Source organism: Ischnura elegans, chromosome 1 (assembly GCF_921293095.1).
Source record: "Ischnura elegans chromosome 1, ioIscEleg1.1, whole genome shotgun sequence".
NCBI lineage: Eukaryota > Metazoa > Arthropoda > Insecta > Odonata > Coenagrionidae > Ischnura > Ischnura elegans.
The window spans coordinates 136,312,711-136,328,996 of record NC_060246.1 but is presented as its reverse complement, the minus strand read 5'-3'; the positions used below and the strand labels follow the sequence as shown (position 1 = coordinate 136,328,996).

Sequence of the window (16,286 nt, the reverse complement as noted above, 5' to 3'; positions counted from 1 at the left end):
TGTTATATATAGGCCAGCAAACCCATATTCTCCAGCGAAGTAGGCCAGAGCTGATGAAAATTACTTTTGGGGGAATGGGCTCGCAGGAATTATGGCAAACTATCGTCGGGAGACAGCGCCGCCGCTGCATGCAGGATTATATGGCCCAATGTCACGTACCTAAAGCCATCCCACTTGCGGATTTTGAGCGGTGGAAATGGAGCAGGTTCCTTCCCAACCGTGGGAAAGGTCACTTGGCAAAGCTGGAACGGGCCTCAAGACGGCGAATGTGGAGCGCAAGGCATAAATCCGGCTGGCTGGAACGCATCCAACTGACCCCTTTTCGGTACCTTAATCGGTAACCACCTGTGCAATACCCCGTGAGGATCTCTCCTCACACCCCCTGCAACTCTCTGAGGGGTCGCTATAAACGCTTCTCTTCCGATCCACAGTTTGACTGCGAATATCTTAGTCTCATAAGCTAGAAAGATTGATCAACCCATAACCGGTGACGCGACGTCCGGTCTGGGAGACCGCGGTGTTTCTAAAATTATGAATATTTTCAAAAATGCCATTTCAAAATATCAATAATAATCGTGAGCGTCGTAATTTTGTATAATAAGGACATGGAACTCTCAAAATTTAACGTTCTTGTTAATTATTTCTGAAAAGTTGAAACTGAATTTGAGTAGCGGTCTGTGAGACCTCACGTCAGTAAATTGGAAATCCAATAAACTTAATGCTGGTGGAAATGAATCAAAAAGTTGTTCAAAACAATTCCTGGTGATTTTTCAAGAATAATAATTATATTATAAATTTGTAAGGAAACATTTTTAGTTGCATAACGTGGATAATTAATTAAAAAAAGTACCATAGTAAAAATAATAACTCAAGTGTTTTTGATATCAGTTTATTGATCTTGTTTCAAATAAAAATGTTTACCGAAAAATTTGGTTCGTATTTGGAATGCATAATATTAAATATAAGTTTTATAATAGTCTAGAAGTCAAAGAACAATTAAACTAAACAATAAAGGTGACTCTGCAACGTATTATGAATTTTTGTTTTACTGCGGTCTCCTAGACCGCACGTCACTGGTAGTGCAACAAGAATAGCACGTCACTGGTTAAGGGTTAAGACTGATGGAAGGGACGATGGCAACTGATTCCGTAAGATTAGCAAAGTCGTCACACTGACTGGTTATGGTTAGTTTTAACAATTAACAAGGTTAATTAATACGATTACGATTAAATCGATAATTTTATTTTTAGCATTTTTTCATCAAACTTCCAGCCAAATTTAAGTATACCGGGATTTGCCACGGTGATAACTTTACGGAGTCACCCGCAATGCACAAATTGTGCGAAAAATCCACAGAGGATCAAGGTGAATCCCGGTCCCCGTCAAGGCGAATGGTTTTTCCTCTTTGGGTTTTTCGTACAAAATTCTAGCCAACTCTCTTTGACAGAATGGAGACTAGTAACAATTTTTTATTATTTTTTTATTACATTGTTTTGTTTTAGGAAGCATTCCGTATGTTGGTATGGTAAATTATAAGCGAGGAATAATCAAGGTTATACATAAAACATAGTCAAAGATGCGCTAATATTGAATGATCCATAAATTTTAATGGTCTGAACCAGGTTTCAACACTGCACACAGTCTCAAAGGTTGAGATTGTCCTGACCTGTTGGCACCTCTAACCCAAGTGGTAACCAGAGACCGACCATTAAAAATTTTTTTAACATACAATGTTGGTGTATCTATGATTATGTTTCCTCTTACGCGGTTCCACCATGTATCGCCATCCTCTTAAGTTGGGAAGGCGTCAAGACAAACAAGGTGGTAGAAAAAACTTAAAAACTCCCAGTTTTTAATAATCAGCGCTAAAAAATTTAAATATCATGTTTCCGAAGCATTAAAACCGCGGTAAACTGCTTCAAACCCCTTCTCATTGATCGAAACCTAGCAATTACAAAATTTTTATAGTCATATCCTCGGTTTTCGCACTCAAAAACTTAGCTTCTTCAAGTCTGTGACGCCACGTTCTTTGTCGTAGGTTAGAAAATAGGGAGCCGAGCTTGAATGGGTCCCGTGGTTTGTGCGCGGAATTGAAAATGAAGATTGATGCCCTGCCACTGATGGCCTCCCCAAGTATTGAATGGCTTGGCGCTCCGTAAAAAATTACCCGGGAAATCCGCGGAACTAATCCCAAAGTCCTGGAATTGGCGAAGCGAGAAGAATTCCGGCAGTCCTCCGCACCTGATTCCCATTCATGAATTCGTCACAAAAGACCGTACGGCGCGCCACCTATCGGCGCTCTATGGTGATTTCCTCGAACACATTAGTTTATTTCTGCGTCGCGGTCTCTGTGAAACGAGGCAATATCTCAGAAACCCCAAAATATTTCTTCTCTCAGAATTAAACTCCTTTGCACTTCCAACATGCGCTTCATCATCAATCACCTTCGTCCGTCCATCAACGAATTTGACCAGGATTGGAGTCCTCCACAGGCAAAATCGTTAGTTGAAAATCATTAATCTTCGTCCTGTCTCACTCCCTCGCTTATTATTTTTTTAATGCTCACAACATTGCCGCTTGAAACGAATTAGATTAATGTTTGTCGCAGTGATCGTGAGCATCACTTCACTGTTATTTGGCGCAATATTGATAAAATTAACAAAGGTAGCTTGAACCTGACCCCAAATCGGTTTTTATCGACGTTTATCAGAATATCGATCGAGGAAAGTATCGATATTTCACTCAATGTTAGCATAAAACTTGCAATTCATTCAATACCAATTAGTTTATGCAAATACAATAAATTTTATAATAAATAATATTTTATCTCCAGACGCTATTAAGCAAAAGCAATGAGAAGGTAACAAAGTTATGTATACTCCTTCCTGTTCCTTCCCAAACCACTTCAAAACTGCTTTCTTATTACGTAATAGCTAATTAATTAGAATGCCGTAGCAATATATAGGATATTTCGCAATACTTTCCATGAGAAAAAATCTACCCTGGACTGGGAATGGAACCACGGAACTTTGGATATCCGTTGCTCCCGTCATCAAGGAAATTGGATAGCATAATGGTCTCCGCAGTGGCCCGGAAAGCTAAAGGCCAGCAGTTCGATTCTCCAAGCCAATCGCAATATCTGACTCCATCGATGTGCGAAAAAATATGACCAATCGGTGTCGGCTAATAATAAATAGCCCCTAAACGTCAATAAACTGGGATGCTACATCTTGGCTCAAGTCCATTCATTATTTCATTCCAGTATAGGCGCAAATGGAACAACCCTTGTCAAATAGAAAGACTACATTTAATTGCACAGTCTGCAAGTTTAATTATGCAAGAATAGGTACTTACGTTAGAAGGTTATCTGTATGTTTTTATAAGGCATTATCGATAATTTCCCAGGTAATTTTATATCCTATATAAGGTATTATCTTTAAAAAAGTGCTGAAGGGTTGTAATCTCTTCAGATAATAAAAAGGACATTGAACCGATTTAACCCATCATTACCTAGCAAAAATATTCACAGGAATTACAATGAACATGATTCAACATGATACGCATTGAGTTCATACACTGAGAACAATTTCAACTTGTAATATTAAGGGCACTCGGTAGAAACGTATTCATAGGCTATGAGACCAATAGGTAAATTTTGAGATGACCTTATTATTTAAGCCTCCGCAAACGTTTTCCTAAGCTTCATTTTGGAATTCCAAGTTCAGGCATTCGGTCACCGAATTGTAGCATTTAAATACCCCGATGTACATAAATCAAGGAAGAAAATAAAGGTTAAAGAAATGGGTATAAAAATGTAGAATCATTACCGAATTAATGATGAACAGGGAGACAACGGATAGAAATATCAAGAATTGAAGACTAATCAACCACGAAAAAGGATTCAAATGGCTACGGAAAAGTGACATGATCATAGGTAGCATTATTTGAGAATCGCTGACATAACGTCCGAACTTTGTCGACAAATTTGTCAGAGGGTGTCAAAATAGAAGTCCCAGATAGCAGTGACAAAGAGGAATGATCTTATTTGAAAAGAGAAGTGTTTGACTGGCAGGCGGGATGGCATCAATACGGCTTTCACCATTGTTTTTTCGGCGTCATGCGTTGGTCATCGACGGGAGGACGGGAGCTCTGTTCGGTTCCTCGCTGCAATATCGCTCTTAGCAACGCCGCACTTGTGCAAACAATCTCATACATCCGTTTCTCTGTATTCCATTCACACTGCCCTTATTTCTCTTACTCAAGCTCAAAATGATCCAGCTACCAGCTCTAGCAGTCGCAGTGAGCACAAACCCTCTCTCCCCAAATCTATTCCATACTCCGAAAACGGAGGCTCAAATTGAAACCACATGTGTATGGAAGAAACAGATATCATTTTTTTTAATGAAAGATGGTAGTATATTAAAGCCCTGCTACTCTGAAGCCTTGTATTTATGCAATTCAGTGATTGGTGGAAGTAATAATATTACGCTTTCCTGATAATATCTACGATTTTAACGATACAATCGGGGAAATCACACTTATACACGCGAATTTGCTTTCATCAGGAAGAAGATTTTCGGTGTATTGACAACACATACCCCACGTTTTGGTAACAAATAGGTACTTTTAGCAGATTTTCCCCAGCAATAGCATTCAAAAATTGCTAGAGGACCATAAAGACACCGATATGCATTAGGTAATACCCAATGCATGAGTATTTCAAAATCAAAAGAGGAAAATAAAAAGCTCGCGGCTCCGCAAAGGAGCAATCGTTGGAATCTAGTGAAAGCGCAAGTATCAAGACCTAATGAAGGGAGTGAGGAGAATTTCAAATCTATCGGTAGAGGGAGGTGCAAATAATATTTTTGGCAAATTCCTGAAGAAGATAAGATTCGTAAAGGGCAATGTAGGAAGGTTAAGATTAAAAATATCAAGTGGGGTGCTGCTACGAACACACAGGGCTGCGCCTTGTATAAGTGGAAATAGTGTGGGAATTGCCGAAGATATATATTTAAAAAATATGAACAGAGAGTGTTGCACAGGTTTTGCACGTATTAGGTCGGCAGCCATTACAGACTTGGAGGATACGAGCTATAATTATATTACTAGAGAAAGGAATAACAGATATATCTCAAGACTACACGACTAGATTCATCCAACAGACCGCATTACATTTACTGGTCTAATCCAAACGATAATATTAGGGAGGCAGTTTGTGGAACGGAAGTGCGTGGGAATAATGAACTCCCATTTTCCATCGATAAATAATGAACTTTCATGTAAGTTAGGTCGAACTCGAACGAATCTTTCCCAACACGAAGCTATTTTTTAATTATACTCGAACAATCTAACGGCCAATATCCCGTCACATCTCCCTAAATGCCTGCTCGGGCCATTTATTTTGCTAGGTAGTATTTAGATGCAGATATTGAATAGTCATGGGCGCCGACGATAAAACTTCGATGGCGGCGGCGTTTGGGCGCATTTCCTGAGGGGTGCGGCGAGCGCCGCGCCGGTGCCCACAGCGATGGTTTACAAGGCGACAATTATCAGCCGAATATTATAAATTGAGCCTCAAGGATTAAGAAGTGTACAACTTTCTCCTAATAATGAGTCTATTCTTGGAGACACATATATTATTTTGTGCTTAGTCAGCGGTTGGACTCGTTTTCGGCGACTCGCTGGTCCCTAATTCTAATAGAGGTACACAAAATTACGAGAGTACGTCTAGTGGAAATAAAGAAACTGGTAAATTTCACTTTGTAAACTTGAATAACAAGGCCCGGATATAAATTCTAATTATCATTTTCAAATGTAGTCACATTAGGTCCTGAAACACTGGTCATAAATTACAACTTGCAAAGTCAAATTCGCAAGTTTTATTTATTTTCACCAAGGAAATATTTCACACAATCAACCCAGAAATCATTCATTTTGCTAAACCACGATTCAATGGCCGCACCGAGGGCGTATTCATTTATGTCGTTCCGGTGAGTCTTTGACTCACCCAAAAGAGCCAGTTTACGAAAGCCTTGAAATTTTGCGCAAATGTTTGCGTTGTCGGAGTAGAAGATTGTTTGTGTGAAGACGGAACTTAAAACAACTGATTTTAGATAAAGAAGAAAGGTTATGCACGTAGCTGGATTTTGGGGGGAGGGCACCGAGCCACACCTCCCCTGACGCTTTAAAATTAGGCCATATTTTTTATACGGCTATCATTACTTTCATTTTGTTTTGTGTAACACGGAGCTTAAATCATTTAAGCCTTGAGGCCAAGTAATGAAGAAAGATTTGCCGGTCATTGGTCATTCGCTAGACAGCGCTCGAGAAAAAGCATCGTCCAAGTGGAAAGAAGCTAGAAAACTGCCGTTATTATATACGTAACTTATTCTTATTTTTATATTAAAATAAAGAGAATATTTCGTACAGTAATTGCTGCATGTTGTTTTTAATCTCAAATATGATAAGACCGTTCGTCTGTAAGACCTCTGGGGCCGTATTCTGTAACTCCAAACCCATCGGTGCGGCACCGATTCGTCGGGTGCGACGTCACACCGACTCCCGGTAAGAAGTCGTGCGATTCTGTACGAACCCGATCGGTGCGGCACCGACGTGAGGGCGAGAGATCGTCGGCAGCCTTGCCGACAGCAAAAAGGTGTCGGTACGGCCACCGACAAGTGGGTTTCATCAACTCCCCCGTGCGCTTTATTGTACGTTTTATTTTGTTTTTATCTCATCACCGAGTAAATATTGAGGTTTGCTGCAATGTTATATTTTTCTGCCCCTTCGAATAGGCCACTATAATTCACTGTGTCATCATCTATATTGATTACCTTGACATAAATATAAGATATTGGTTAATAAACATGAGGTTTGCCACTATATAATGACTTTCTCTCATTTATGTTACCACTTTCACTCGCTTGTAATAGGATTTATTTCACTCTATCATCATTTATTTGCTCCTTTGACATAAAAAAGATATTTTTGATTAAATATGAGTTTAGGCGCAATGTTATCACTTTATCTCACTTTGAATAGGCAACTATTATTTCACTCGATCATCATTTGGCGCTTCTCTCGACATAGAAATAAGATCTTTTTATTTAAATATGAAGTTTGCCGTAACGGTATTAGTTTCTTTCATTTGTAATAGGCAACTATATTTAATTTTATCGTCAGCCATTGATTCCCTTGACGATAAAAGAAGATCTTTGTTAAAAAGTATGAGGTTTGCCGCAGTATTATCATTTTCACTCACTTGGAATGCGAAACTTAAACATATGTATTTCACCCAATCACAATTTCTTTACTTCCTCGTCATTACACTTCTTTTTATTACACCCAGCTCCATATTTTTATAACAATTTCCTAACTTTTTCCTCTAATATGACATTTACATTTGCTTTTGAATCCTACGTTCACGTTCCATGGTATGTTATTTTCGTCTGCTACGGTGCCAATGGCATAACCTTCCGTTGATATCATTTAGACGGAACTTACTTAATGACAACTATGTTACCAAATCATGAATAAATAGCATTATACGGAACCAATATTTAAAAGAAACTACGATCTCAAGGATAGTTTCAATAATTCATTCCAGCAACAACAATCTCCATCACATACAAACTATATTGTGATGTTGTAATATTGTTTCCTTCGAATCTTTAGGTGCAGCATTACTACCACACATTATATAAGCATTGTTAACAACTTATCCAATATCGATTATCTTAATCTAGCAATAAGTCGTAATTTCCGCAAATAAAAAGATTGAGAATGACGACAGCAAACTGTGCCAATGAGTCTTCACTTGTTTTTACCCTTCTTTCATTGGTGGATACACGTTAGATGACTTCTAAATTCGGATATATTCGGATTTTCCCTGTTTGGGAAGGAGGGGGAACCGTACCGACTGGTTTGATACCGACGACCATACTGAATCGCTGAATTTGCCGTCGTCGGTATGGAAACCGTCGTCGGTACGGAATGATGTGCTGTCGGTGGGCTGGGAAGAGAAACCGACCGGTGCGGTACCGACGAAATACAGAATACGGCCCCTGTGCCCCCCATAAAAAATCCTGGATCCTTATTTAAGCATACGACTGTTTCAATTGCTTTGCAGACTCCCACTGCGTCCGGTGGCTTCTCGTCCACCCAGAGCGGCTACATCACGGTGGGCTACCGCGGCAGCTTCGCCTTCGGTCGCGACGGCCTCGCCGACGTCAAGTTCCGCAAACTGTCGCGCATCCTGGTGTGCGGGCGCGTGGCGCTGTGCCGCTCCGTCTTCGGCGAGACGCTGAACGAGAGCAGAGACCCCGACCACGGAGGCGGCGCCGAAGGAGAGCGGAGGTACACGTCGCGCTTCTTCCTCAAGCACTCGGCCATCGAGCAGGCCTTCGACATGCTCGGAGAGGCCGGATTCAGGTGAGCTCTCTGAACTCTCATAGCCTCCCTTCCGCAAGTATCCACCCTTTTTCATTTAATAAAAGGAATCATAGTCACAGCATTCCCTGCGCTTACCTCACGGTATTACCACCTATGACTTATTGATCGATGCAGACATTATTTCCTCTTTAAAATTATAATTCCTGATACATGCAATTGCAATTATTGAGTAAGATAGGTAGCATAGTCGAGGTTTTGGTTTCCTCTTACAGAAATACATTTCAGCCAAAAGGATTATTTATACCGTAGATTAATTTTGTGATGTATTAATTTACGCAATTTTAGTAAATTATTTGAAAATAAAATATTATAATTTTGCCTTTGCACACTTACTAATTTATTCAAGTATAAATTTTCACATTTAAAATCTTATTTCAAAATAGCGTGATTTACTTTGAAACGCCAATACGGATAACAAACGCTAAGATAAGAATAATTATATCTTCGAGGCCCAAGGGTTTGCTAATAAATATATCAATAACAAACATTAAATCATGTGCTGTATTCAGTCAAAAATGTACCTATAGATTCCTGGCCATAATATGTTTTCAATGCTTACTAAGGAGGTATTGTAAGCCAACATTAAATTTTTCTAACTCGGAGAAGGTAACAATTTAACTTTTAATCGACATAAAAAGCTTTATATAAACGTAGATTACACCACTGACCACCTTATGGCCTGTGAGGAGTAATACGACGCTGTAATGATAGGATGTAAGGTAAAGTGATACAATAAAATCTATACGATAGGTAAAAAATATTCAATTTTCAAGGGATTTGTAGATTCATCAAGTCATTTGATCTATTCAACTATTTTTCTATAGAATACTCTAATTGTGCTTAGCTTTAACGTAGTAGAACTGCTAAATCACGTTAACATGATACTTGGAGCAAATTTTTTGCGCTTGGGGTCGCAGCCACGAGTCGGTTGGCCCAGAAAATCCTATTTGATGTTTTCTCCTTTCAGCAACAGAGATAAAAATAGAGTTAAAATAGCGGCAACTTAAGCGGTAATTATAACGGAACCCACCTCATTCAACGGAGTTATATCTTAATAATTCGTTTGTTTTAGCTCCTTACTTCGTGATTATTTTTGTTGACTAATAATTATTTTTAGCCTAAGAAGCAATGAACCTTTCTTGTGTTTGAAAGTTATGAATTTAAACAGATTCCAAGCTCATATAAATGTAATTATACGTATTATGCGAGTAGGAAAAGTTAGAATTACCTTGACATTTCCCAGTTAAGTGCTATGAAGAAATTCTTTTTTTATTCACTTTGGTGCGTAGTTACCTTTGAAAGGCGTACATTTGTGTTATGTTGGTTGCTAGCCTCACAGGGGATACCAACGCGTGAGGCAAGCATCAGGAAAAGCAAGTTAATGTAATGTCGGTGGGCAGAGGGGTTATCACAGATTTAACTATAAAAGCTGAGACTATTGAAGCCCTATAACCACTTAAATCATGCGTGAGAAATGTCCATACTCTTTCACCTGACAATAATTCAAAATTAGTCTTGAGTTTTTCAAAAATTAATCAATATGAGCGTCACAATGCCCTTTGACCGGTCAATGAATTTTAACTGAAGTAAGTCATTTTTATGACAGCTACGAATTTTACCACTAGAAAAACCAAAATTAGTTGGTTGATTGATTATCTAACAATTTTATTAATTACGACAGTTATGTAAAACGTTTGTAATTAAAGATTAATAAACATATTTTCCCTTGACTTAGGAATGTACTTTGGGAAAATTTAATCTTAAAATTATTTTAAAAAGGAAAATATTCAACATTTAAATAACTAATTTCACTGCAACAAAATGGTCATTTTAAAGAGTTTCCTTCGAGGCATTTGGGATAAAAAATATTCGTCTTCCATTAACTACCAATTTTATAAACTAAGGAAGTTATTAAAACATTTATAATGCATGGATAATAAACATTTGGTACCTTCATACTAATATTATATCAGGTAAATTACATCCTTAATAGTAAAAAGTATAAATATTCAAGTGAAAAATAACCAAATTAATTGCTATAAAATGATCAAACGCGATTTCACTTAAAAATATTTTCCTTTGAGGTAATAAGTGTAAAAAATAGATGTATAATTTTCATTTTCCGTACCAGAGAGCATAAATTAAGGTAATTTAAATATTAATTCATCCCATTTCCTCTTTTCTCAACCTCGCCCCACAGGTGCGTGGCGTCATGCGGTTCTGGCACGGCGGGCGGCGTGTCGGCGGCGGATCTTAAGCCGGGCATGGACGCCGAGGAGAATCGGTGGAACCACTACAATGAGTTCGTGTTCGTGCGGTGCTAAGGAGGCGGTCGCGGCGGCAGGCGTCGGGAGTAGGGGGAACGGAGGATGCCGGGAAGAAAGGGAGGAGTAGGGAGGAAGATAAATCCGAGGGAAAAGGAAGAAGATGAAAACAAGACGAGAAGGGTTCAGTAAAGAATAAGATCAGAGAACAATTGAAGGGAGGGAGCCGCAGAAATTGAACGTATACATACGTGTACTAGGATGGAGGAGCCCAATATGCTATTTTGCGTTCCCATCTTCGAAGATTCGGCATTGGAAAAGACAGCAGAGCATCGCATGCGCACTTCTCAGCCCTAAGGATGGACACGCGGAACAAACGGAACGGAGATGGTAGGGGTGATCGGTCTTGGGAAGCGAAGATGAACATGCTGGGAGAGTGTGTCAGTGTTTTACATCTTAAAATAATAAGTGTGTATGTGTGTGTTTTTTGTGCTTCGGTTGGGCGCAAGGTGTGATTTGAGTGAGTTTTGGGACGGAAGAAAAAGACGTGGGTGAGAGCAATGACGAGTTGGAAGAAAGTGTGAGCCATGATTTTTTTTCATAATCCCCAAATCTCTATCTTAATGAAAATCGTGTGCGTGAGAGATTCTTGAAACTTTAGGTGACACCAAAGATAATCATGAGTCAATGACAAGCGTATCATTCAAACAGAAGGGACAAATTTGTAAGAGAAACAAGCACACACAATTTTTTCAAATAAACACAAAGGCACACGAACAAAAACACAATGACACAAGAATCTTGAGGTAGTCACCCGCTGAAACCGTAGCAAATCTACGGCACAAGCCGTATAAAAGTGAAATGACCACATTAAATGCACACATGTAATATTAGATTTTAAGTATAACTCCAAGAATTACACAGATTATATAGTCCGGAATGTATAATCACTTACAAACGGAACACAAGTGGGATCAAGCAAGTAAGTCTCCATAAAAATTCCCTCTCAAAGAGGGTAGTAGTTACTATGAACAAAAAGAGAGTGCACAAAATGCATCCTTTATTATCGTTACAGAGTAATTTTTCGTACATTTAGCGCATAATTGTCCACAAATGAAAGAGAAATGAGTGAGTACACAGAACGAGAGGCACAATAAGAGACGGTGTGCGTCGTTCCTGAAAGGAAGCAATTAAAAAAGAGAAATCATCTCGCAGCGAAAAAGAAAATGAGGAATTAAATGGTGAGAGGAGGAGGAGGACAGAAAGGTGAGGGTAGGCCAGGTCCGAAACGCTCGGGCATGAATAAAAAAGCGAAGCACACGCAGGCGGAAGGTGAAGAGAGAAGAAAGTGGAGAGGAGAAGTTGGTTCATGAGGAGCGTTTTGACAAAAGGCGAAAGAAAATGAGGCGGTGATAGAATGAGAGAGAATAAGAATGGAACGGTCCGCTTTATTCTCCTCATTCCATTCTCATCTTAAAGCGGAGATGACGACGCGACGCCCCGAACCCAGGAGGCGCTAAGCAGGTTAAGGGGATTCGAAATATAAGAGGGGACGAGGAGAAAAAAAGGGTAAGGAAAGAAAGACCAATGGAGCGGGAAATAAATCCAAGGAAGAAAGTGAGGGAGGGGAACGGGGAAGAGGTGATGGGGGTTGGGAAGCGAGGCAGTTGGGACGGGATAACCCCCTGATATTTTTCCCTTGCCCCTTACGCTCACCCTAACACCCAGGGGCGAAAAGGAGTGCGGAGAGGGCGTGTGAATAGCTTAGAGACGCGGGAGGAACAGTCTCCAAAGTGAGAAGGACAGAGAGAGAGAAAAGTAAAAGCAGAGAGCTGCCGAGCACAAGTGTTTGTGAGTGCACCCACATATATTTATAAGCGCGTGTATTCGTGTTCATGGTTGCGTTCGTTTATACATTATGGTACTCGAAGAAGAAATTTAATAAAAAAAAATGTATAGGTAGGAGAAAGCTGACTTCTTTTTTGGCTAGGAGGCGGCGGCGTTGCAATTTTCTCCGAGGCGGAACCCACCGCATACAGGGACCGGGAGGCCGACGCATCGACCTGGCAATCTCGCAAGGGCGGGGCAGAAGAAGAAGAGGAGGGGGGGAGGGAGAGAGAGAGAGACGGGAAGATTGAGAGAGTGAGAGAACGTATGGAGAAAATGGAAGGGAGGAGGAGGGGGAAAAGGGAGAGTGAGGAGAGGCGGTACAAGACGAACGAGGAGAGAGAGAAATTGGAAAGGACGAAAAGGAGGGGAGAGGGGGATGGTGGGGATGAAGGGGAGGGAAGGGAGGGGGGAGAAGAGGAAGCACCCGAGGAAATGCGAGTGAAGGAGAGAAAGTGGAGCGCGAGCAGGGAAAGGAAAAGTGAACGAATCAAAATTAAAATCTCATCACATCCCATATCGGCGATAGGACTTTTCGTCGGTACTAAACCTCACCAAAATATGCTTGAAAACATTTAATTTTTGCCCTGCGCATAGGCATTGGTTATAAAGTCATTGATACTACTAAAATAATGTCAAGGATTAGAGAAATTATGGGTATAATTATAACCAATCCGTCATCTGAGTGAATAAAAACTACATTGATTTGTAGGAAAAGTATATTACCCCTAAGAATACTCTCGAGATAGCCAAGAAACCTATCATCACCTATATGACCTATTTCTCAAGATGATTTCAGCCGAGGAAAAGACGTCTATTTCTTATATTCGATAGATTAGAGAGACAGACGGATTAGATAGGAAAGAAGTAATATCGAAGTCCGCGAGGTGGAAGAGAGGATGCTAACATAAAATATAAGTTTTTCTACCAGTGAAAACAACGCCGGGACTTCGGCAGAGCTTTAAAAAGTTCTCCAGCGACGAGGTGCCAAAAGATTTCTTTGAACTTCCCGCTGGAGTAATTTGGGGAAATAAAACCTCCCCATGAAACTGTAAAACTTTCTTGCAGCACTGGCCGAGCGAATCCTGCTCCTTTCTAGAAAAAAAAAAACAAACACACTTCCCCACACCCAGGACAAGCTTCTGTGAATCCCACCCCTCCACCTCGTCTCCTCTTTGTGTCCCCAACGCCGACATTGGACAAGAAAGAGATGGAGGTCAAGCGGCGCACGTGGCGCGAGAAATCGGTAATTTCCTCCGAGCGGCTATGTTGGCGGTGGCCGCCGACGCCGTATGCCCCCGGCCGCCGCGGGGGGACGGGCCCCCCTCCTCTCTCAGCCCCCTTCCACACAGAAGGGGGCACCGGCGCCCGGGGTCCGGCGTCCGACGTCCGCGGGCAACTGCCGCGCGGAGGAGACTGCGACGCAGAGGAAGATAAAGAAAGAGAAAGGACGATGGACATTTGGACGATAGTAACGGAAAAGTTTTTGCAAACGTTTTCCCGCGCGGAGGAATGGTATTGGCAAAGAGAGGAATAATTAAAGAGAAATGGGTCCATGGATAACGCAAAAAGTAGAAGGGGTATTTTTTATTCTTGAGTACGTCAAGAGGATAAGATTGCGGATGGATGAGGACGAAAGTGAGAGAGACTTGAAAAGAGGAGGAAAAGCAAAAAGGGATTGTTTTCTAAGACGTTCTCCGAAGTGAGAAGTAGGCTGACGAAGGGAGAAATATATAAACAGCAGGAAAAGGTTATTTTATAGTGACAGAGCTGGAAAAGTTCACAAAAGGATGGCCTAAAAGAGAATGAGAAGGAAAGAAAGATGGATGGTGAGGTATACCAATTAAGTAGAAAAGAGTTGCCTGACATCCTCCCACGTGCAAAGAGAATTTAGACGAAAAAATAGAAGAAGAAAGAACATTGTGAGAGAAGTTCTAGGAGAGGTGGGTAATCTTTTGAGGAAGGAAAGTAGATACGATCGTCGAAGAATGAAGAGAAAGGCGAAAGGGAGGGAAAGAGAAGGATATACAGAGGAGTCGAAAAGCGAAAGAGGAGGAAAGAACGCTTCTCAAGATACTCTCCTATTTCTTGTCGGGACTAGACTAGGAGGGAAACAGAGAAAAAAATGGAATGTGGGAAGAGGCAATGACTGGAATGGAAAGAACGGCTTTTTTGCTGCTGTCGGAGGGAGGTGTTCGGCGGAGGCCGCGGAGGCGGAAAGACGGGAGACAACCACCGCCCCCACCTTTGAGATATCCCCCGCGCACAGCACCCCGTCTCTCGGAGCGAAGAGCCGAGAGGCAAGAGAAGGCGACGGGGCGTGTCGGCTGACTGAAGTCAAAGGCCTCCGGGGAGAGGCTGCACCGAGGAAGATGAGAGGATAATGTCGCCGAGGAGAGAAAATGAAAGAGGGAGAGAAATCTTATCTTCTTTAAAGGGAAAAGTGTGATCCACCAAAGCGAAAGGTCGCGAGAAGAGAGAAAAATATATCATCTGGAGCCGGTGCGTTTCGGCGATCCACGCAGTGATTCACGTCATCTCCAACGTGATATTTCTCATTCAAAATTAGGAAGGAATGTTTGAACTCTGGCTATGACCCCTTCTGTTCCACTCATTTCCGCTATTTGGAGCGTTAAGATGCTGCTAAGTGAGAGCCGAAGGCTTTATACATCGGAGAAAGCTAGTGAGGGCAACTTCATGTCAAAAACATAGTTATTCTTGGAAAATAGCATTTCTCTTTCAAGATCTCCCCTTGTCTTCAGGGCTCTTAACGCTGGCCATAAATCAACATGGAATCTATGAGATCGTATAATTGCCTACGTAATTAAAATCATTTCCGCTTACCTATTGTTACCTTCCCTTAACCTATCATATGGCTACTCATGACGAAATCAAAAGCATTGTGCTACATTGACCACCTTTCCCGACGCTATAATTAAATTTCCAAAATGACAGTATTTGAGGAACCCTTAATCACGGCTAAATCCCATGAGTGACTTCACAAGAAAGGAAAATTTTCAAGTATATTACTCTTTCCACAACGGAAACTTATATCGACCTCCATACCCTCCAGCTTCTAAAAAAGGGAAAGGAATGCAGTGACCATCACTAATGAAACTTGGAAAATGAGCGGAGCCTTGATGACCAAATCACCCCAATTTTTGCTGAATGACCCCGTCGAATGAAACAATAGGAGTGAAAAAAAATATGACCGCAGAAAAGTTCAGGGGATGAATCAGAGAAGGGATGACCTCTTCACGACCGAGGGCAAGGAACGACATTTCCTCCTTGCATTACTCCATCTCACACTGTTCTCTTTTGTAATGGTTGAAATGTTCCAAGGGCGAGGATGACGGATTTTTTTATTCGAGGATGCAGAAAGTGAAAGAGATTTGAGACTTGGAGGAAAAAGGAAGTTGTAAGAGAAGAGAATGCTGGGAAAGAACGTTGGAACTACGAACATCCCCTCGACTCCGGCCCAAGCCAATTCCACCCATAAGGAAGGGTTCCAATCCCTCTCAGAAATATCCACTCCACCTTCGAAAACTACCACGTGATTTCCGGACAAAAGATGGCGCAAAATGTATCTTTCGTTACTTTGGCGTAACCGTTTCGCCAAATAATTTTCCAGTATGAAATCACGTGGCAAAAACCTGACCAATGCGAGATGATATCCCGACACTC

At 41.0% G+C, this 16,286-nt stretch overlaps 1 protein-coding gene across 1 annotated transcript in view; it reads left to right on the top strand.

Moving 5' to 3' along the window:
• LOC124153606 (BTB/POZ domain-containing protein KCTD16) overlaps positions 1-12,773 on the top strand; it is a 51,446-nt gene extending 38,673 nt beyond the window's left edge. The window contains exons 3-4 of the mRNA XM_046526891.1: positions 8,129-8,430; positions 10,652-12,773. Coding sequence (XP_046382847.1) covers positions 8,129-8,430; positions 10,652-10,775 — 426 coding nt within the window. The 3' untranslated portion in view covers positions 10,776-12,773. The remainder of the gene's footprint in view (positions 1-8,128; positions 8,431-10,651) is intronic.
• The last annotated feature ends 3,513 nt before the right edge of the window (positions 12,774-16,286 follow it).